The 23,568-nt window shown below is 46.4% G+C and overlaps 1 protein-coding gene across 1 annotated transcript; it reads right to left on the bottom strand.

Annotated features, from left to right (window-relative positions):
* Positions 1–7,315: 7,315 nt before the first annotated feature.
* TBCEL (tubulin folding cofactor E-like) lies at positions 7,316–22,552 on the bottom strand. The gene is made up of 7 exons (XM_010082321.1): positions 22,420–22,552; positions 20,053–20,192; positions 16,742–16,923; positions 15,439–15,695; positions 12,667–12,793; positions 12,118–12,234; positions 7,316–7,910 (listed from the first exon to the last, which is right to left on the bottom strand). Exons 1-7 carry the CDS (start codon positions 22,550–22,552, stop codon positions 7,592–7,594), a joined length of 1,275 nt encoding a protein of 424 aa, XP_010080623.1. The 3' UTR covers positions 7,316–7,591.
* Positions 22,553–23,568: the final 1,016 nt, after the last annotated feature.

Genomic DNA, 23,568 nt, shown 5'->3' with positions numbered 1-23,568 from the left:
TTCAGTCACAAACTATATCTACGCATTATGTACAGCCTTAGTTTCCATACCAGCCTCTCCACCTTCTCAGCTTTATACGTCCCATGCATTGCAGCTGCGTGGACACTTTCTGCTCTCCCTATGGATCTGTTTCTGTAACGTATAGGGACCAACAGATCCAACTCCTTCTAAACATATCCACATACATACAGAACACAGTACAGGACTATAGGGTCTGTCCCACATCCCTTCTGCTTGCCTCCCCTTACTGGGAGCTCAGAAAGTGCGAAACAGTGGAAGAAAAGTTCCTGCCTGCCTCACTGCCCCTCGGCGTGCCACTCGCATCAATGCTGCCCACAGCCTGCTTCCAGCAACCGTGTTCTGCATTAAGAAAAGATTCATTCCACCAAGGAAAAATCTTACCATGTTCCCTATCTTGGAAAGATGAAAAGAGGATGACAGAATTTAGACAGATCATAAATCTGAGTCACTGCAGATTCGTTAGCAGAGAGCAGGCAGGCAATGACTAGCGGAGACTACGGCACTCCAAGAGCAAGAGCGAGACTGGCACCGCTTGGGGATCATGACAGACAATAAAGAATACATTACTTCACATATCACATTCAAAAATACATCTTTTTAGGAATTGAAAAAAATATTACCAACCTGTTTCGTAGACTAGAGGAGCAACTAGGTCTGAAATTTTAGACCAAACTTGGTAGAGCAGGGAGAAATCCTATGTCAATGGAAAATGCATGCTGGTCCTCCTTTGCCAATTATCGCTGATGACTGAAATGATGTCTCAGTCCCCTTGCTCTTGCAATTGAAAAGTCCGTTTTCCTCAATGCTCTTCCAGGGCTGGAGGAGTGTTGAGTTGCAATCACAACTGTTGTCTCTATTGATAACCAGCAAGCTAATCTGGAGATCAGATTCTGGCCTGGAGAGGGAGAGAAGCCTCTTTCTTCCCCAAAAGCTCACCCTCTTCATGGGGATTCAGATGGAAATGTCAGCGAGCCGGAGCTGGGCTCGTGGCTGTGCTGCTCAGCATCGCTTTTCGCTGAAGGAAAAAAAAAAATCTTCTGAAGAATTGAGCCCCTTCCTCCTTTGTGTAAGTGAAAAAAAAGCCCATCTATATAATGTTACAGGATTAGCATTAAACAGTGCTAGGCTGAAACACCCTTCAAAGGCACTGCCCCAGACTTTCAAAGGAGTTACTTTTCCATCCAAGACTTGCTTTAGTTTCTGCAATGCAACTTACTTCTGCTTTTACAGGTGAAGAGGAAAAACTTACCCAGCGCAAATCTGCTGGAGGGGGTTTTGCTGCTGTTCCCGTTTGCACCCGCTCTGGAAGGACAGACTGGTGTTTTTACCCAAGCCGGTGGGGAGGTTCACTGGGGGATATGCTGTGAGCGTTATTACTGTTTTCACACTCACACAACCTGCAGTTTCCACAGGGGTTTTCCCTGCCTCTGCTGTCTGGGCTGCACGGCGCACTGCCGAAGCCCTTTCTCGACACTGTGCCCCCTCTCCTGCAGGCACCCACAGCCCAACCTCTTCTCTACCTCCATCTGCCCTGCTCCCCACCTCTCCCATCAGCACAGCTCTGCAAGCCCAGCCGCTTTGTTAGATACACAGCTACCTCGAGGGACAAAACTGCGGCCACCCGAGCTGAGCAACACGGAGGATGCTCATTGTCCGGTGCTCGGTGGTGAGCGTTTCCACCTCTGCCGAGGGGCCGGCTCCCGCACACCTCGCTCACGGTGCGCAGGACCGCGGCTAGCCCCGGAGAGCAGCACCGGCCAAAGGATTGCCGGCTGTAAGCCTCAGACGGTGTTACAGAGATCAAAGCTTTTCATCTGAGCCCGATCTGTAGCCCAAGAGAAGATCTCTGCTTTAGTTTCATTCACATCCACGTCAGGTGAGAGGGGTAGAGACAGAACAGCAGCCGAGGGGTGCAGGATGCAGCCGGCAGAGCCCAGGCAGAGCTGACTTTCACAGCCTGCACTGAGGCTCAGTTGAGACAGGCGGTGCTCCGACCCCAGCAGAGTGTGGGAAAACAGCGTGTTCTCATGGACAGAACTGGGACCCAACCTTGGCAGAAGAAGGATTTTCCGTTCTGACTTTCTGGGTGGGGACCCTTTACTGCCTATTTTCCCAGCTAGGAGGTAAGCATCCCTCCTGCGCTCCCCAGACATCCACTGCCCACCCTTCGTCAGGAACGGAGAGGTTTTTTGCCAGCAGCCAAACAAGAAGCACCTAGAAGCCCAGACTTTTCTTCCAGGACCCCAGGTGCTCCTAGAAGTGTGTTTACAAATTCACCCACAAAGTGTGTGTCTTACCTCAGCAGTTTCTTCAGTACACCAGGGCACCAGGCAGCACACCACCTCCGCAGCAAATCCTGGAGTTCACTTTCTCTTTATCCTCCAAGTGTGGCCTTGCTAGCAGGAAGCTTTCTATTTTTAAGAAAAAAAAAAATATTTTTTCCCTTTTCTAAGCCAACAACTACTTCAGGAGGGCAGGGGGATTATAAAGCACTGACTTATATCGCAGGGGCAGATTACCTCCAGCCTGCCACTCCACATTCCCTGGCTCTTCCTTTCCCTCCCATACAAATTTTAAACGTTACCAGCCACAGGAAAATCAATTGACTCTTCTTATCCTGTTTTGCAAGACAGAGAAAACTGGAGAAAATAGGTTTCCCTCTGCTCCTGTAGCAGTTTAATATTCTGGTCCTGTTCATTCTGGGCAAGTCCACAGTGATAAAGTTTGATTAGTTTTCACTGTCTCTTTGGGGAAGACTTTGTCTCCCAGGCTGTTTTCTTTTGGCAGGGGATGCTCCCATCGTGCCACGATGAACACATCCGAGCTGAACAAACAATCACTTTCTCTTTTTTTTTTTTTTTTTCTTCTAAGAGGAAACTTCCCTCCCCTCAAGAAAAACATTAAAAGATGAGACTAGGGTGTCTCCATCTGTTTGACCTGGGCAGAGCGACCACAGGCAGTGCCTTGTCCCATGGCTATTTCAAGGGAGCTGGCACAACCCAGGGAAGATGCCCTGGCGAGGGGTTTGCTCAGGAGCTGCATCCCATCCAGAGGGGCATCTCCCTCCTCCTGCCGCTCCCCAGGGTCCTTCAGCACATGAGCACTGCTTTAGTGGGCCGTACTGCCCTCCCCATCAGCAACTACGAGCCTTTCCTCAAGGGTGAAATTCATTTTAACCCCAAGGCTGGTCCCACCGAGGACCTGGAGCAGGTAACAGAGAGTGAGCTCAAGCCTTGTTCCTCACCTGGAATTGGAGATGAGTCACCGCCATGGACAAACACAGTCCAGGAGAGGACCAGGTCTTCCAGTACTGCAAGTTCTCCTTTAGACAAGTGGCATCTCACACAAGGGACGTGGCTGTGCCCGAGCTGGCACAGTTTTTTTCAGCTCGCACTCTCCCAAAGGTGCCTGTTAAGCGTGCGGGTGAGGTGGAGGGAAACGTTTTGCTTCAGGGAATACAAAAGTGCAAAACTCAGGACACTTTTCTTGTGTAAAAACTTACATAAGTTTATTGAACTGATCCAAACCAATTATCTATTTGGCCTGGATTTCACTGCGAGCAAACCAAAGGCAAATTGTGGGAGCGGGAAGTATATTCCCCATGAGAGAAACCAGAATAAAGAATGAGATGGACTTGCAGTTCTTCCTCTTTCTTTAAAATTACACACGGATGCATCATTAACAGGGAGCAAGAACAGACCTTCATGTTTCAATTATATTTGAAGTTTCCAGTAACTGCAGAAAAGCAATCAGAGAGGCAAAGGCTCGAGATGGCTAAAGCCCCTCCAACGTTGCTCTGGGGAAGGCATCTCTACCGCTTCCGAAAGCGCCACGTTCAAATGAGGGAGGCACAGCTGCCAGGAATACATATTTTAGCCTCCGGGCTGCTTTCAGCACCCTGTTTGCATTTTCAAATCCGCACACGAACAGAACCTACAGAATCTCATTTACAAGCAAAATCGGCAACCAACGGAGGCAGAGCGGCCGCGTTGCCTCCTTCACACGACAGACCCAGCAGGCGAGGGCAAACCAAGAGCCTCTCCCCAGAAGCAACGAGCACCATCAGGCGCAGTTCCTCCGAGCTGCTCCACACTATCATTTGCTGCTGGGATTTGTAACCACAATAAAGGGAGTTACAAATCCCATCGAGGGAGCAGAGGACAGTTGCCACACCACGCGTATTCATAACATCGCCAGTTAGGCAATCCACCTGAAACATCTGGTCAAAGCATGGATAGTCAATAGGAATGTATCCAAAAACACAACAGCACAGCATCTAATCTCGATACATGGAGCCGTGCGACACTTTGGTATATAGCTGTCACCTAATTCCTTCCGAACCAGGTGCTTTTCCCACTGCGCAGACTGCCTGCGGCAGACTTTTATGCATGAACTAGCATGAACGACAAAACAGTTCTTGACAAAAGTAGCCCTCGGATGGAAGGACATAAATGCTAGAGAAGCTTGCAAATCTATTTTGTTTTCTCAAAGGAACACGACAGACCCAGGGACCTTTTTTTGAAGCGGGGATATGCTGACTGCATTGGGACACAGCCTCTTGTGACATCACATCGAGTTAAAGAAAACCTCCTGCCATTGTCAGGACCTTCCCAGATTCTCAGCACCCACCGTTAGCCCCAAGCCTCCTCTCTCGCTCAGAGCACTCTCCTCTCTCCCCAAGGCATGGTCCCCTGTTAAGCGGTAACACGGCACATGCACAAGACCCTTTCCTAAAAGGTATTACAAAAGGAAAGCAAGACCACATGGGATATTTTGCCACATCGGTTCTGTACCATTTAGTCCTACTTTTGAAAGCCAATCATCTGGATGAATAAACTCACAGGGATTTGGATAGGACTCTTCCTCCTTGGGAAGCCAAACAAGATTTTTAATTTCCACCTCATGAGTGCTCTGCTAGCTGCGCAGATGAAGGGTTTGAGAAAATCATCCAGAAACAACCTTCCCCCCACAAAGTGGCAAGGCGACAATATTTCTACCATGACTTTTGCTGACCCGAACAGACCTGGGGAGCCAGTCTGGGCGTTAGCACCAAATCCCTGGCAGCTACATGGCGCTTGTCAACCTCATGTGCCAGTAGGTGTGCTCTTTTTCCGTCTTCCAGTTTCCACCAGGTCCACTGATTTACTGACAGTCCTGAGCCAGCGCTGCGACAGCACCATTCCCTAGGCAGACAGGCTAACCTTTTGCGGGCAAGGAAAGTTTAAAGCACATACTTGGATCTCCTTTAAGGTCCCAGTCAATTCTTTAATGGTCCTTGTTTATTTCCTTCTCTGAAACAGACATTTAGTTGTGCTGAGGAAGTTGGTCAATAGTTACAGCATCTCATTAATAGCAGTTACAATGCCATAAATATACCCACATAGGCAATTACTGCTCTATAGAATTAGCTCAGAGATACTTTTGCATCCCTGTCAGTCACTTACCTCTGACACTGCAGCGACTGAGGAATAACCTATTTAAACTGGAGGTCAAGGGGAGAAAAAGGCTTCTAATATTAAACAACCATATCTTCATAAAACTTTGTTTTATAACAAAATATCTTATTAAACACAACTTTTTCTATGCGTATGTATGTATATATCATACAGAAGTGTTGGCTTAAGAGTTCTGCTATAAGGCAGCAAATGCCTTTCTCTGCCCAAATGGAAAATACATCTTCAGTAAAGCTCTAGCTTATAAAAACGTCATCTTATGTTACACTGCCATCATCCCCCCGACTCTTTTGTTTTATGGGTACCACAGCTCTGCAGCTATGTGCCACCTACGGCGAGTCTTGCTCCGTTTCCTATTGCTCATCTCAACAGGGCCAGCAGACTGGCATTTTTGGCAGGGGGATGAGGCACAAATTATTCACTTGTCTTAAATCCTTCAATTTTTAATAATTACTCTGGATGCAGAACTACTCCCCTCCAAATGGTTCCCACATCCTGAACCTGAAGACTATGAGATAATACTTGATCCCCATTCTAACCTACCCCACAATCTACATAAAGTATGAACAGAAATACACAACTCCAAGAATTTAAAAGGAGTTCAGTGATGTGGACAAAAGCATCACAGGAAAGGAAGTGCATGTGGGGATAAGAGAGCGTTTCCAAATGAAGGTCAGAAGTTCAAGTGTAACTAGAGCCCTCACTACACAGCTTCAAAAACTTTTATGCAGCTGCTTATAACTAGGTAATCTCAAAAGTCTTTAACTTGTCAGGGGGACAGAGGAACAAGGGAGGACGCAGGAAAGCGAAACGAGATATAAACAAAGGAGGATTGCATGGCACAAGAAAGGGAATCTGCTGTGCAGTAGAAAACGTGGGCTAGTATAAGCAGCAGCACATGGTGCCTACGAGGTGCGTGTGGGGAGAAGCCAATAAATATAGTGAAAACCTGCTTTACAATAAACGTGAGTCTAGTTGCTTTGTTACTCATCTTCTAGAAACTGATCCGAGCCAACACATTCTCCTAGTTCGGACCCTAAGCAGGGACCCCCCAGCCAGGGGCCCAGGGGAAAGTGCTAGGTTTCATTTCTGGTGCAACAACAACAAACACAAACTTCAATTTTACTCTTACTCTCTCCCAGGAGAGCAATTTTAGCCATTCCACTTTCAGTACAAACTGGTACGGGGTTAAGTGCATATAGGAGGATCTCTTCAGCATCACGGGGATGAATCACAGCCAATGGGGGAATCTGTTCTTCAACCCCTTTTTGAGTTGTTACTCTAGAAGTTCTTCCAATGCAGCTCCCATCCACTGCCTTCCAAAATTCACTTCGCAACGCACACGGCAAGGGTTCTTTTGCCTCCAGACTGCCAGTGCTACAGGTTGCAGACACTGGGTGAGACAGTACAGAAATCACAACTTTTTTTTCTCAAAAATCAGAATAGAACAGTGTGGATATAGAGCGTGCATTTTGAAAATAAATTGTTTCTTTGTAATAAGGTCTCTTTCTTTCCCCCATTTTGTGCACTCATACAAACCAGACCAGTGGAGTTAAGTGGATGCACTAAATACCTGAGCTCTGCATCAAGCGGAACACTGTTTTAGATCTTTTCACTTTTCAGTGAACTTGAGCGCAACAAAAGGTTGATACAGCACCCAGCTGCAAAAAAACACTTCAGCAAGTTCGAGCCACAGTTGGATAGCTAGGCCAAAGGGCGCTCTGGTGGAGCCAAAATCCCCAAAACTTAGAAAAAGAAAAAAAACAGGTAAAACTCTGCACCGAGCTGTCTTCTCCCTTATGGACCCTAGCATTCTTCAGCTTGAACAACTGACCATTCATGCCAAATCACGAGTATACCGGAGCATCAAAGAAAACCAAGGTATTGCACACACTGAAACACACGCACTGAAGTCAATTGTCACCTCAAGGTCGCCTGCAGTGGATGGTGGGCATGGCTCTTAGATCAGGGCACTCCCTCCAGGCTACAAAATGACCTGCAACCAAACCTCAACCAACCAACCGAAATAAAAACCTTGCAAAAACTCCTTAATGCATGTGTGTGGGTGTGTGGGGACAGGTGTGTGCACATGTGTGCACTCACAAGGTCAAGAGAGGCTATTTTATTCTGGGCTCCACATAAATTTTATCTCCATCCCGAATGCCGTAAGAATGCAGTGCTCGCGAGCTGTATTTCATCTCCTCGGGACCAAAGGGAGCTTCTTGGTCCAAGTAGAAGAGCAGCATGTTGCTTGTTGACAACTGCACTACAGTTTTTAAGTGCTTCTTCAATTCTGCCACAGTCTGATCGAGACGGATCGACATCTCTTCCACCTTATCCTGGAAGTGAATCTCCACCTTCACGCTGCTCTGTGGCCGAAGATCCACAACTGCCAAGGGCTCCAGCTTCCCGTACTTCGTGACCAGCTCGTGATACCTGCAAAATTAAACAAGTCCAGAGTGACAGTTCAGTTGCTCATACGGCCAACGCACATCTCACAAGTTCGTTTCTGTTTCACATTATGACACTACCCCACCTTAACTGCCACTTTATCCAAGGATGCTACTAGGTTGCAAAGTATAAACCAACATCTGCACAGAGACTACAGGGATTGGCTAACAAGAGGGTAAGCACAGATTCCAAGGCTTAATTCATCTACAGCCCAGAACTCTTTGACGAGAGCTAGAACCAGAACCCAGTTAGCAATGAGCTGTCCTCATCCTCCATGTCAGTAACTAGCTGGCATATTCGAAACATCTCTCAGTTTATCCGGCACTTCGCTCAAGGTGGGAAGGATGGATGAGGCTCCCACAAGGAAAGAACATTGCTGTGCTAGCATTCAGAGCCCAAAGGCGCGTGTCTCTCTCCATACAAGTCTCCTGCCCAGAAGCAAGTAAAGGAAAACCCATCTTTCTTCTCTGTTCGCCACCAAATCTGTCACACTTTCCTCATGTGAGACAACATTCACCCCGATTCAAGTCTGACAACCTGAGCAGACAGACACCCATTAGGAATAAATCTGGATGGAAAGCCCGTCTCACCCTCCTACCACCTTCAGTGGGTATCGCTCCGATCGGGCAAGGCTGCATCCCCCCTGCCTGGCTGGGAAAGGGGCGAAACGGCAACACAAAACACAATGCGATTGAAATGACAAAGACCGAGAGCTGCCGAGAAAAGGTAACATTTCAGAGGCCCTCCATTATGCACCGCACAGAAAGCTCTTTTTGTTCACGTTCTGAGTCGGAGCTGAATGCGATCGGTGCTGTGTCATGGCCCCTGTCGAGAGATGATGGGAACTGGCAGGCCAGGTGACCCCCGGGGTGAAGGTAGGAATGTTCCTGGAGAACAGCAGACCCTCTGTCTGCTGGGAAATGAGGTAAGGACCACAACGCACTAGGATTTCCCCAGTCTCACGGACAAAACGAGCCTTCAGCAGGGTAGGGCGTCCAAAGGCAGGCTGCTGCCCTGCTCTCACAGTCACCTGCCTGATACAATCAGCCCTATTTATTTGGAAAAGCCATTAGTACTGAGAGGAGGCAAGGCACTCCCCATATTTTACCCACCAGGCTACTGCTCGCAGTAAGAGTGAGTCCTAGCCAACGTCTCACCAACGGGAGGGATTTCTTTGCAGCACAGTTTCGGCTGCAGACCAGCAACAACTTTGCACGTGCTGACCAGAAGCACTGCCACGATTCATGCGCTAAGGGAAATGGCAACGAACAGGGCTGATGGGGGAAGAGTGTAAAGAGTGGGACAAACTTCAATGTTGTCTTAAATTTTCTCACATCGAGGAAAGGCAGAACAAGCTTTGCAGCCTGCTCCTTGTATGTCAGCTGCAGCCTGCAAAGAAAGTTAGGAGTCTGAATGACTGGCTTCCCTTAAATCAATAAGGACAAAGGCACACTGCTCATATGGTTCTTTTGTACCCCGGTAATAGGCACCCTGGAGACTTTTATAATCACCCCTTGCAGCCTGGCAGACACTGGCTGCCACAGAAGAGGATGCTGAAGAACCTGGCTAACAGTGTCTGCAATACTCTGCAGACAAACAGCGGACCAGACAAGCAGAGGACTCATTAAAAACCCACAGACACAAAGACGTCACTCAAGAAGACAGCCAATATTGGATTGTACACTCGGTGCTCCTTTCTAACCCACGACATGCAGAGAGAGAAATTATTCTGTCCATTTCCCTCCCTTTCCGATCCCTTTGAGCTGCAGCCCAGTGCAAGCAGGGGTTTTGCCACGAGAGAGCACGCTGTTTGCTTATCACACCCTACATCTCGACAGTCTTGAGAGGGGGGCTGCTTACACTCCTCATCTCTCCGTGCTCAAGTGCATCTTCTTCCTCCAGTTGAGGCAGCACTGCAATGCAGATGCTGTACCCCCAGCAACAACATACGTGTGTCCTGATTAGACTCTAATTACAAAACCACCTTCAGAGAGACCACACCAGATTTGTGAGCAAAGAGGAAGAAGCTTTAGCGACAAACACACACAAAATTCCTCTGCAAAGAGTGCCAGCTTTCCCTTCCTACAGGGGCTGCTGTGTACGAGTCCAGGAATTGAAACCTGGCCCTTGGCACTAGGGACGCTCTCTGCCATCTGCAGCCTTGTTAGAAAATATTCTGGAGCAGCACACAACTCCTCCAGAAACAGAACAACCCTCTGTAGTAGCTGCACAAGTTTCCTGGAAACGCTGCACAGACGAAGGGGTTCAGACAAAGAGCCCATTGACCACGAAAAGGGCAGTAACGGTGTTTAAAGGTTAAGAAATCAGAGGGGGAGTTAATTCCCCTGTGTCTTACCAAAATAGCATAAAGCCTGTTGGCCAAGATCAGCCCAGCTTTTTTGGATGGGTGAGGTATTAGTAATTTCTTACATGAGCTCCCACCTCAGCTGTGTGCGGCACCGTAACCACGTGGGTACACGCAGCCTGTTCCCACAGCCCACATCCTAACAGTAGCATCGTGCGTGTCTAAAGCCACACCCCACTGTCTCCTTCTGAACAATACACGAGTCCTGGACATGCAAGGCACCTGTCACCACAATACCGAGAGACACAAGTCCAACAGGAAAAGATTTGGAGCCTGCCAGCTATTTATTTACCTTCCCTTCTGTGGGCAAACCCTTCCTCCTGAGCTCAGGGCGGCACACCCATTCCACCAGGATCCAAGGGCTGCTCACACCTTAGCTCCCTCCCAGTCTGCCGCTGAATACACTGCTTTCAGCGCAACGGTCTGCCCTGTCTTCTTCCCGCTGGTTTTCCAGGTCAGCCCTAGTCCTGTTTGCCAAAGAACAGAATGCTGCTGCAGCTGCTGGGCTCCGCTGTCCTGCTATTCTCCCCTTCTGGAGCCAGGAACACAGAGACATGAAACAGTTTTCTTAGAAATAAAATGTTATGGAAAATAACTCATTTTGGAAACAGCACCATGAGCCTGCAGTCCCCGCCTTCCCTTCCCCTTCCTCTCCCCTGCATTCCCCGCCTCTGCTGCTATCCCTTCCAATATTTGTTTCAATTTTTCCGCTTCAAGGGCTTCTAAAATTACAAGCCAGGACTTGTCCTCAGAAAAAGGCACAAGAGGGATCGCCAGCTGTCTTGCTTCCCTGACTACATTAGCACCCATTGCCTCCGAACTGACCCCAGTACACCTTTAACAAATACTATAATCGCTGGACCTATTAGTATTCATACAAAACGCCATGCTCTCATTCTCCATTCCAGCCTTTCCATGCCCTTACTGAATTGGCAGGTCACATACACAGTGCTTTCGAAAAACAAGAGACATTTTACCTAAGAGCTAAGCTGGGGGAAACACTGACCAGTCAACATAAACACAACCCAATTCCATTCACATCTTTGTCATCCGTATCAGGCCACACCTTTGACCTTCCCTACCTCTGTCTGTCCCCCTGGACACATACACACTCTTGTCCTACCCCCTTTCTGTAAGGAAAGGCCTATGAAGCTTCCAACCCAAGGGTCCTAGGGCAAAAGGCACATAAATGCAGTGGCTTGACGCTCCGTGATCCTTCTTCAACCCATTAAGAAGTATTAAGTAGATGCTGGCACAGAGAAGATACCAACTGAACGGCTTCTGTCAAAGTTCATTAGTTTACTAAGATTAACGGATCATTGGGCATACTTTTTTGGCAAAGAAAAACCATCAGACTTGTGATTTGCGGGCCTGAAAGTGAGGGGACAGCTTCTCGTCGCCAGTCACATTCCCCACACCAGATGGTCAAGAGAATTAGATGTCCCGGCCTGGCATCACAGAGCATGATCTGTACTGGCTTTTGGGGACTCCCAAACACAGGTGGATTATGAAGTTAGCCATCAGGGAGGCCAGGAAGCAATGAAGATCACGAACTGAACAGTCATGTTGTTTAATGGCACTTGACGCGTACACTTTAAGACCAGATTTGACTCAGAAGTGATTCTACAAGCCGTCAGACAACACGCCAATGTAATGACATTAACGAAAACAGATTGAGGAAGGCAAGACAGGAGGAAGGCAAGGGATGCTTTTTTCATGGAACAGCTAGCACGGATTTCCCACGTAACATGATCTGTTCAGTCACCTTTCCTTTTGCCCTGCCACCCTTCTGCCCCTGCTCTCCATTCCATGACAAAGATTTCACACCTGAGTGGGACTTCCTCCTCTGGGAACTCCATGTAATAGCGGATAAAGAATCGCTCCGAGTCCTCTCGCTCCCCATCGGCAACAATGCTTCCGTTGAGCTTGACGATAGATGGCAACCTGCGTGCAGACACCAAGAAATACAGTCAGCAAGAGGAGAAACCCAGAGAGGGTGACCAACAAGACAGTCATCATCAAAAGCTACGTGCCACAACATTAACACCAGGAGAATCCTCCCAGGCAGCCTACACATCTGTCCCCTCGAGAGAGGGCAAGTTCCATGCAGTTTCTACAAGCACATTCAAAACATTTACGCATTGTGTTGCACAGGCATGTATGAGACTTAAAAAATTCTCTGAGAGATAGAGAAGTTAGACTGAACATTTCCACTACTCCGACTCTCCCACACAACAAAAAAAAAAGCTCAAATCTTTCTGAGCAATGAATTAATATGAACCCCCATCTCCTAACAGCCTCTTCCTCCCATTACCTGCTCCCAGCCGTTCATCGCCATACAATGCTTCTGCTGAAGGCAATAAACAAGCAACAGACCTGGCTATTAGCAGCTTCCTGCGTTCCTCAGTGGTGTAAGACTGCAGCAAAGGGATTCCTAGCAACTTCACTTCCTCCAGCTTGGGAAAAGAATTTAACTTGTCAATGTCTTCCCAGCAATGCAGACCTGCTCGGAAAAAAAGACTTGCTTAAACAAACACAGATAATACATCATGTATCCAAGACAGTCAGACACAGCCAAAGAACATATGTAACAAGCGAGCATCAGCTGCTGTTTCCTGGAGAAGTCATTTTTTTTTGCTCATGATGCACTGTGAAAAATCTCCTTCGTTTGCTTCAAGACAGAGCAGTTTAAAATTCTCTCATGCTGTTTTGTAAGTCTAGAGGGATGATCTCCATGGCTGACTAGGGAGTTCAGTTTTTTATGGACCATTCAGTCTTTGGCCTCACTGCTGAGGAGTGACTAGCCTCAGTTATGATGGCTGCATCTACAAAGGGATGCTGCCTTAAGTAGTATGAAAATCATCAGGACTTGTGTCATTCTAGGCATCACTAAATAGCTATCAAATGGTTTTACCTCACACACATGACCGCCTAGGGTCCCATTTCCACTCACAACCCACTGGTAAAAAAGTCCCAGAAGCCATCCAGCCATTTAATGAAAAAGACTTTAACTCAATCTCAGCCTCCTCAAGACCTAGCATTTGGGATAACAAGACAAGCAGAGAGGGTAAAATAAAAAAAGCTGAGCACTGAGCAACAGCACAGCCTTGATTACGTGGTGAGATCAGCACTACTCATCTTCGCTTCCCTTCGCTGGGACTGCGGAAACGTTTACCGGGATGCTTTTCCGATGACTGTTCCACAAGCTTACACTGGCACCGTGAGTTAGAAAACTGGTTTCTCCAAACAACATTCAACAGCTTCACCCACACAGTACACAAAATGTGAAAAACCAGAAAATATCAGATTGCACAAAATCCGGGGTCTCATTTGAGCTAAGGAAATGACAAGTTCAAGCCCTAACCGTGTGTTGCACCCACAGCTCAGAGGAAGGGGCTCTTTTCAGAGCAGAAACAAAACTCCTGTAAGTATCACAGCACCATGTGTGAGGTGGGCAGACAGAGTTTCCTTTCCCCATAGCGCTCGCAACACCTCTGCCAAGGTCACCTACGCCTAAAGCCATCCTGTGTATCGGTATCAGTCACATTTACAGACAAATTGAGTAGAAGTTTGTGACAGGAGAAGTCTTCCACCTCATCTCGGGGTGCGACGTCACCAAAGAGAGATAACCACCTCTGAAGGGAAACTGCTGTCAGCTATGGCATTTGCCCCAGCAGGAAAATCCCTTCATCCCTTTGACACCATTGCACTGGAACTTCACTAAAACCCATTATCTTTAGCTCATTCCTGATGTCCACTAAGGTAAAAGAGGCTGCGAAAAGAGGCACCAGTTTGGAGGCTTCATGTGACAGAATTTTGGAGTGCAGCAGCCTTCCCCTCAAAAAGAAAAAAATTTTACATGCTTCTTGGGATTTCTACTTTCAGCTCCCAAAACATCAAAATGCAATACAGAACCCAGAGTTCTTAAAGTACCTGGCACCAAAATTGCAAAACTACTTACCACAGCTCTTGAGACAGTGCTTTCAAATCTAGCTTAACAGGCTTTTCTTCCTCTAGCTAGCTTTAAGCTTTTATTATAAGGATTCCTTGATGTTTACATTGCAGAGCATGTTAATAAAATACCCTCTACCTTGGCTAACACTTAACCATCGCTTGCGCAGCATATAAAGCTGCAAAGGACGAAGGATGATGTTGCATTAAGTACTCTTGTAGAACAACTGGCATACATGTCATCTCACAGACACGTCACAGCCCTCACAAGCTGCCCTGCAGCTCCCTCTCTTTGGGTGCAGGGTGCTTTTCCTGATATGCCAAATGGTTTTTCTCTTTCTGGAGCGTTGGCTGAAAATTCTCCGGGGCTGCAGTGTAAAAGCAGCCTCGAGCATAACTTGTGGTGAGCTTCTAATAACTGAGCCCAGATGACAGACAGCTTTTGCTGGTGAATGCTCAGCCCTTACATGCCCCATACCTCCACATACGCTCATTTTACCCAAGATAAGACAGGGAATAAAAGGCAAATGGGATTCTTTCATCCCCTCCAACGCCAGACATTTATTTATCCTTCTCCAGCCAGGAGCACCTGAGGCAGGGACAGGAAACAGAGGGAAACTACTAACATAAAAAACCTTTGCAAGCTCATTTTGACTAACTGCCAGTCCATGCTACTCTGACTCATCTTTTAGATAATGACTAACTACCAAAAGCAGCAAGTAGAGCCCACAGAGACAGCAAGTTGATTTCTTGCCCATTTTCCTCTCCTAACGCTACATTCTTCAGGTCAGTGCACTTCAGTGTATCTGCTTGCATGGCCCTGCATTAGCACTGTTAGGAAACTGGACTTCAACATGATAGGTCTGTCGGGACTACACTTACCAACAGTTTTTCGATTCTGCCGGGAAGTCAGGATAGATTGGGACAAAGGTCACTGGGCACTTTCATCTCTGCTACAGAGACAGAACCATCCCAAAGGGTTAGGCTCTGGCTCAGCACTTCTGCCTTCACCTGCCCTCTCTCATACTCTGCAGGGAGCAATGCTGACTGCAGGCTACTTACTGCTCGCACAAGCCTAAGAAGCAACCACCCCAAGGCCAAAGTTTCAAAGAGCTGAGAGCAAGCGTGTTTTCCACCTACTTAGAAGAAGAGACTCTTAGGCTGAGAACAAAAAGCATACTGCTTCCAGGCTCTCACCTGACTTGTGCAAATTGATGGACCGCAGGTTGGGGAACAGCCTTGCTAGGGAGTCTTCTGACTCTTCAATGGTTGTGAGGTTGTTGTTGGCCAGAATAAGTGTGTCCAGCGATGGAAACATAATCCCCAATTTTCGAATTTCAGTCCAGTCTTGAAGATTATTGTCAGTTATGTGGAGCAATTTGAGAGACTGACAGCAAACCGGAGAACAAGACACTGTTTCATAGTCGTTAAGGCACAGGAAGAGCTCCTCCAAGCTGCACAGGGGAAGGAAGATCATATCATCATCTCAACATACCTTCAGCACTGGCTGCCATCTCAGGTACAGGGACATGCATAAACCATTTTAACAGGACTTTCTGTAACGGCTCTTATGTGATTTGAAGCCTTAGCACAGAGAAGACCTTCATGTGCTCCAAATGGAGTGTTTTGACTAAGTCTCTGCTCCCATCCATAAACTTCCTCCACAGATGAAAAATACCTCTAAGTGTTCCCCTAGCCTCCCTCCATTAATTGTGTAACAGATTGCTTGGGGCCGTGTTCCACATTTGTGCCCGACAAGCCCCAACCCAACTCCAATGGTGATTGGTACCTGCTCTCAATGCTCACCTCTTAATTTAAAAAGTTGTTTTTATACAATCCAGATGAACCTTTTTTCCCCCCGCATCACTCATTCTGACAAAGATTCAATTTAAGAACAGGTCCCACTAAGTTTTCAGCCAACTAAACTAGCTCCCCCTAATCCCAAGGAAGCGTACACTGGCCACACAGGATACACTGCTGTCATCACCTCCACTTACAAAGCTGTATGAAGAGGAATCTCTTATCAAAATGAAGCCACTGAGGACCATTTGGGGAAGCAGAATGCTGCTGCCAAGGTGGACTGTGGCCAAGCCACAGAAATCAACACTTTTGCACAGAAAAGCACAATGAAATATTAGTTGACAAGCAGCCAGACCCTCAGACTTACATCCCACTCAAAGGCTCTTAGTACAGGTGTGCACTGCACCATTCATTCTGCAGTGACTCAGAGGAAAGCATGTCAGGGTGATAATCCATCTCTGGTATTCAGGTTTGGACGAGAAGCCTCAGGCTTTGCAGTGCCACACATATTCAGCTTTTAAAACAATTTAAAGCATTCACCTGGCCAGTTCCCAAGCTCCCAAAGATTAAAATTCCCTTTTTCTCTACTGATCACATTTGCATCTCACACCCGTCTCACCCCTCAGTGCATGATTTTATAAGACAGCCTCAGCCTGCGTGCAGCAAGCACCCCTTTCTACACCCAGCTCCCGACACTTACTCCGGTAATTCCTGCAGGATTGTGTGGACTGTTTCCCAGGAAGCTTTGCTGTTGTTGAGCACAAGTTTGCGAACACCAGCGAAAGACCCAGCACACCTTCTCTCTAAAACGGACAAACTGAGAGGGTTGGAACTCAAGTTTAGAAACTCCAAGTGGGGAACGTTGGACACAATTTTACTGACCTAAGTGGGGAGGGAAAAAAAAGAGAAAGAAAGAAATGCATATCAGGCAGCAATCGGACCTCATGCAATAATAATCCATCTCCTAAAAGGGGGCCCTTCGGAATCACCATAAGCCAAAGAAACGATATGGGGAAAATCATAAGGCTTCTGGATAACTACCCGTAATTCATACTCCAGCTATTCACTGATCTAGATTGATTAGTTAATTGCTCATTCACCTCAGCAGTTCATTTAATTACACTCTCTGAGCAGCTTGATAAGAGAAAGCCAGCCTCTTGGGGGAGGTCATAAAATCCACCTCAACACCAAGCTTAAGCAGCAGCACATTACAGGAGCCAGCAGGCCATGCCCCTCTTTTAGGAGGGAGGCAATGGGCACATCTCTTGAGTCTATGGCCAACGCTCTGATCATTTGCTCAGCTTTCCACTGCTCCCCACTAGCCACAGACCTCACCATTTTGCCCAATGTAAAAGACAGACAGAAGCTCACTGTACACATACAGTGAATTTCTTATTTGATTCCATTGCTCTGAAAACAGCAGCTTTCTCACAATCAATCCAAATGTTCAGGTCACTCTTTCTCTTTTTGTACATACAGATGTGTCACTGAGGGCAAAGTAGCAGGGAGATAAGGAAGAAAGACCAAGGAAGAGAAAGAGAAGCCAGGGACAATGCCTGTACAGCTCTGGAGTGTGGGATACATAACAGATGTTGTGATCGGGGTGGGTGCTGACCTAGATACAGCTAATACACAGAAAGGCACGAGACCAGGTTACTTAGATGATAAACTTGTAGTCATCTAACAGTAATTAAGCGAACAGGACAGCCAGGCAGCATCAACTCGTAAAGAACACATCACATCAACCTAATTTTCCTCTTTGACTGGGTAACTGATTCAGCAGGTAGTACAAGAGAATGACAGCTTCTGATGCCATCTGTCACATCGGCAAACTGGGGACTTATAGTGCCCGGGATCGTACTGTAAGTTAAGACATCAATACTAGCACACATACCCAGGGAGTGTTCCAGAATACTACTCATCAAGTTTTCAATGACCAGAATAACTGAGTACTAGGTGTTTTTTTAGTCTGCGGGTGATACTAGGGTGAGAAAGGCTGCCATCATATAGCGGCACAGGACTAGAGGCCAAAGCGAAGCCATCTGAAACTCATCAAATGGAAGTTCAGTTCAAAGATAGTCAAAGTACTAACAGGTGGGGGAAAAGGCATTCATCCAGAAAATAATTATGAGTCAGAACACCTGGGTAGAGAGCTCCGCTCCACAAAGCAATTGGGATGGGAGGAGATGGGGCAGACCATGACATACACAGGTCAATAACAGGGCCAAGCTGCTAGCAAAGGGCAATTGTCTCATGCGGATGTTACATTCAAGTGTTGCATACATGATGCTGGACATAATTAGTCTGCCTCACTTTGCACCTCATCTTAGGTGATGTCATGTTTGGGCACTATGCGTTAGGAATGAAGTAGACAAACTGGAATGACATCAGGGCAACAAAAACAATACAGGGCTTAGAAAAAATGGCCTATGATGAATGATTGGAAGAACTGTATTTTTTTTTTATTATACTAAAATAGGAAAAGGAGACGTGAAAGCTTTTCTACATGGATACAAAAGGTTGTTGTATAAGGAACAACAATGAACGCTCCTTCATACCTGCTGAGAACAGGGCAGGGAGGAATTGACTTAAATTGCAGCACAGGAGACTTAAGTTACATAGTTTAGACTATGAGGTTATTAGCTAAGCACAGGAACAGGTTACCCAGGGATCTGGAATCCCCATCACTGGCCATTCTTAAGAGTTGGGTAGATATTTATCTCTTGCGGATGGACTATGAACACTTAATCCTGTCTCAGAAGAAGGAGCCAAAGTACACAGAAAGCTTTTCATTTCCTGCTTTGCTGCGGCTCATGCAGAAGCCGGCACATTGTGCTGTTCACAGTAGCCTAACCAGACTGGACAAATAGCAGGGTGTGAGGCATGCAGCTTGGGAGGGACACGTGTACGTGCAGCTCTCCCAGCTGCCTACCAGGCACGAGGTCAGCCCCACCGAGAAACAGAGGCAGAACAGGGAGCGGAGAGGCAGCACCTCATCACTGCAGGAGGGGGACTTTCAGTGTCAGAATAAAACCAGTCAGGAGACACCATCCCAGTTCTCAGCAGAGGTGCCCTCAGTACAAAACCATCTTCCCTGGCTCTGATCTCAAGGATTAGACCTAGGCCAAGGCTAAGGTCTCTCTCCCACTCGCTGAGCTAATACCTTCTAGGCTTGGAAGGAAATAACAGAACAGGGAAATCTATCCCGCATCTGACTTTGTGACCCCCACGACAGAGCTGGGACATTTCTGCAAACACTGCATTCACTACCTGTTTAAAGACATAGGAGTTCAATGCAACAGAAATACATGATAATCTTTATGTTGCACATCCCATTCTTTTCCATGGATTTCCAACAATAAACACTACCATAAAAGCAGAGCATAAGCCAGCGAGGAACTGTTAATGACACTTGAACAGATTGCGATTGTTTTACTCGTATTACAGTGCATTTATCTAGAATATTTCATCCAAGCACTTCAGAGGATTTTACAATAGCATTTAGCATTAATTAATGAGGCCTCAGAAGTATCCTTTGAGGTAAATGTTATTAAACCTGTTATGCAGATAGGAAAAACAAAAGTGGAGAGAGAAGAAATACTTTGCCCAGCATCACAGAATCAGCGGCAAAGCTGGGAATCAACTCCCATCGCTCTAACCTCCTCAGTTTTCACTCTGTTAAAAACTGCACTGCTCATTAACCTCTTGACAATAGAAATACCAGTTACAGTGCTTTGCATGATAAAAAAAAAAATACACATATTTGTCAGCCACAGGTCAAGATCGTCATGAGGTAAATAGAGTGAAGTGCCCAAATGGATTATATTCATCGCATCTATTGCTCAGTTGTTGTCAAAGTAAATAAGCATCAGCTTCCAAGATGAGAGAGGCCACAAAAAAATTGAAATCTCTCTCCTTTAAATGAACAAAGTACTCTTATAACCTGTAATGCATTTGCAGTCACAGTAATAGCCAAAGTTATCCAGAAGGATGCACATGTAACCATTTTACCTCATGCCAGTCTTCCAGTTTATTGTCAGAAAGATCTAGCTCAGACACATGAGCACAGAAGGCGGCAATTTCATTCTCATCCCCTGCACAGGTTATGCCGCAGCTGTTCAGAACCAGCACGCTCGGAAGGTTGAGGCGATCTGAAAGATGGAATAAGAAAAGATGCCCTCTGGTCAGCACTGCATTGCTTAGTTACACCAGGTAACGACAGGCACAAACAAGCGTGACATTCAGCAACAGAAAAGATCTACCAGTAATTCCACAATTTACACGTATTTAAGGATCTCAGGATAAACATGGACTTTATGACAAGCGACCAACATCAATCAAGAAGCCGTCTGTGTCTAAACATGAAGTACCACTCGGTATCAGTGCTCTTCAGTTAGCACACGGGCTTCTGTGCACATCGCAGCGAGGACCAGCCACTCCCCTGTGGTTTATAGCACGTCTCATATCAGTTCTTGCCAGAACTTATGCTCTTCCCCAGGCATTTGCAGATAGGGTACAGGACTAGGCGGACTGTTAGCTGCACAGAGTCAGGCTCCCTTATCCTCTTGGAGTTAGGAACAGCAAGGTTGTATTCAAACATTTCTTTTCTAAGCTTTCCCTTTTCAACAATACAGAACGTTTAGCATTCTTACATCCTGGAAAAACTTAGGTCTCTGCTTTTCATGTTTCTGCTTCGGTTTTGTTCTAGTTCCTTCTCATGCAGATAAACATTCTCGGAGCTATTTCACAGACAAGGACTTGGACCACAGTCACAGCCTCATTTGCTAAGGCCAAAACATGACAGTTAAGAACTGTGGATTTGTAACAGGAAACTATTTCAACACAAGAAATACACATTTAGGCAAGGCAAGCCATCTTTTCACATACAGTGTGGCTCTCCCACCTCTGTGGAGTTCTCAAAATCTGTTAAAATTAACAACAAGCTTTTTCCTAAAAAGGTGGCCCTTTTCCTCTCTCCTTAATAATTGACAGCCACACGACTACAAAGGGACTCCAGCAGCACACAATTATCTGGAGTGATCTGAGTTTTCAAGTTTCCTGGCTCCTTAGTGTTCGGCTCCTTTCAAGGATAGCGTTGTACTTTGGGAATCAGTCACGGCACACTTTTAAGTCATGCCTGGGTCACATTTTAAGACTTATAAACACGTGCCCTCTTTGCAGCATCCAAACAGCTCAGGTAAGTGGGTGCTCACACACAGGAGAGAAGGCATCGACTGAATGCTCCGTGAGGCAAGTGTTCTATTCATGTTCATTTTGAGCGACACGTGGTACATTTTTATCCTCAACTGAACTTAGGCCCTTTTTTCTCCTCTGTCAAACTCAGTTACTGTAAACTTAATCCAGCTAAATTCTACGGTTATTTTCCCCTTTGGGGCTGGTTATGATACAAATGGACCTGACGGAAATTTAAACTACATTTACAGATCAAGATGGGTAAGAGGCTACACAAAGGAGGGGCAGCTCTGGTGGCATAAATGTGAATCTCAGACTCATCTCACAAACCGAGAACCAAACGCTAACATCAGAGCATAAGGGAAGTCTAAATGGTGTCAAATGGATCCAGACCAAAGAACAGCAAAGAGTGATACGGATTCTGCAGTCTAGGAGGCTCAAGGACATGTACGAGCAGCACAGCACTTCAGACACACATCTGGCTAAAACTCCCTCAAGGCAGTACGGTCAGAAGCAAAGGACAGAAGGGATTTCTCCACTAGGTCAGCATAGGCACAGTCAGAGAACATCTGAAGCCTTGAGAAGAGAGTCAAAGTAAACCACAAATTCGTTTGAGTCACTTGTCGCAAAAGCAGCCCAGCTGGAGATCCAACGACCCATTGCTTGGCTTGAAATCCAGCCCACTCCTGTGGACGCTGGGCTCCTGTCCCTGCAGACATCGATGCAAGTTGATGGCACTGCATGACACCACTAGCACGTGGACCAACCTTGAATTAGGTTGTTATGTATTTGTTAAGCCATCTCTGCCAAAATTCCTGTTGTTGCAGCCACTAATAAAACAGTATCACTAGGCTGAAGAAAATAAGCTCCAGGGACGGCTGAACCTTCAAAACTCAGCACTGCCCAAGGCCTGATTTCCATCTTTTACTGACAGGATCCTGATTCTGTTACGCTGTAGGTAAACTTATTACTTTTTTTTTACAGCAACTAGTTCAGTCGCTAGATCAACCTTCTGTCTTTGTTAGATTCCAGTCTCTCAGCTCTTCAGTGAGAAACACATAATACATCATGATGCTTCTTCTTCTCATCAATTCAGGGTGATTCTTCTTTCAACATAAGCAATAAAACCCAAGAAACTGATCCCACCCAGAACCCCACGGATGCTCAGAAAGACCAGAACCCTACCTTTCATAGGTGAACCCTGCGGAGTCGCTGGGACATGCACTCCCATGCCAGGTCCACGACGATACGGGAAGTTCTCGGGGCTGTATTTCTCACAAAGAACTTGCATGAAACTCCTTCCACTGGGCTGGTCCATGCTCCCCTCTTGGACTTCTAGTTAACGCAAGAAAAAACCAGAGCATATAAACAGTCAGCAACCAATGATCACCTCCAGAAATGGTCCCTGGGAACACAGGACAGAAAGTGACCAGATGGGTCACGGGTTTTATTTCTGAACTACAGATTAGTCTAACAGCTCATATTTCAAATTCAAGATTTACAGTGAAACTTTACCTGAAAAAAAAAAACAAAACCAAAAACCAAACCGAGGGCCAAAGCTACACAAACATGCTTTCAATCATACCATCACAGGCCAAGTACAAGACCACCTTGCTCCACATGCTCTTCCAGGACAGTTCCCAATATGCCCCAGGCCGCAAAAGGTGACTTCTGTACCTCACAAGAGGACTGTGAGATACTCACAGACATTCTCAAACACATTTCCAGGGCAGCAAGGAGGGGAAAAAACAAAGAACTGTTCATGAGTAAGAAATGACTTGAAAAGGTGCTTTCATCCTGTAACTTCTTTTTTCTCTAACACAGGACTTCCAGCCAAAATCAGCTTTTTAGGTGGGGAAAAAAACCAAAGAGAAAAAGGACCCTCAGCTCCCTAACTGTTTATAGGGAAACACTATGCAAAGCAGGTTATGGTTTGTTTGTTTGTTTTAAAATCAGGCCAACGCTGTAAACGGCCTGGAGCTCTACACCCTCTGCTAGCAAGACTTCCATCAGTTGGCCCATAGGGTGTCATGGAAATACTCAAGTTTGATATCCTGAGCTCACTCAGGTTATCTCGGGGCTCTCAGCTTCACTGCCAGCAGTGGCTCATTCAAAGCAAGCTTTGTCCTCAAAAGGAGCACTGTCATTTCTCCTCTGACATTTGCAAAGAACTGCAGTTCTTCTGTCCTGCTTGCAAACCTGGGCTTCTACTTACAACAGGACCTGCTGTGTCACGAAACACTGCTGAGCACATGCGAGCACATCGTTTGGCCAGCCCAAAAAGCAAGTCTTGACAATTCAATTTTGCAGCTGCTTAATTGTGAGGGGTTAGCC

The sequence above is a fragment of the Pterocles gutturalis genome, unplaced genomic scaffold (assembly GCF_000699245.1).
Source record: "Pterocles gutturalis isolate BGI_N339 unplaced genomic scaffold, ASM69924v1 scaffold24674, whole genome shotgun sequence".
NCBI classification, from domain to species: Eukaryota; Metazoa; Chordata; class Aves; order Pterocliformes; family Pteroclidae; genus Pterocles; species Pterocles gutturalis.
Note: the sequence above shows the minus strand (reverse complement) of the source record. Positions and strands in the feature narration are given on the sequence as shown.

What these genes read in the sequence shown, in the direction of transcription:
- TBCEL (XM_010082321.1), bottom strand. Translation starts at nt 22,552, where the DNA reads ATGGACCAGCCCAGTGGAAGGAGTTTCATGCAAGTTCTTTGTGAGAAA. An exon ending in AACTGGAAGACTGGCATGAG is followed by an intron (nt 16,924 to 20,052) that starts GTAAAATGGTTA and finishes CTCCCCACTTAG; the next exon opens with GTCAGTAAAATTGTGTCCAA. An exon ending in ATCCTGCAGGAATTACCGGA is followed by an intron (nt 15,696 to 16,741) that starts GTAAGTGTCGGG and finishes TCCCCTGTGCAG; the next exon opens with CTTGGAGGAGCTCTTCCTGT.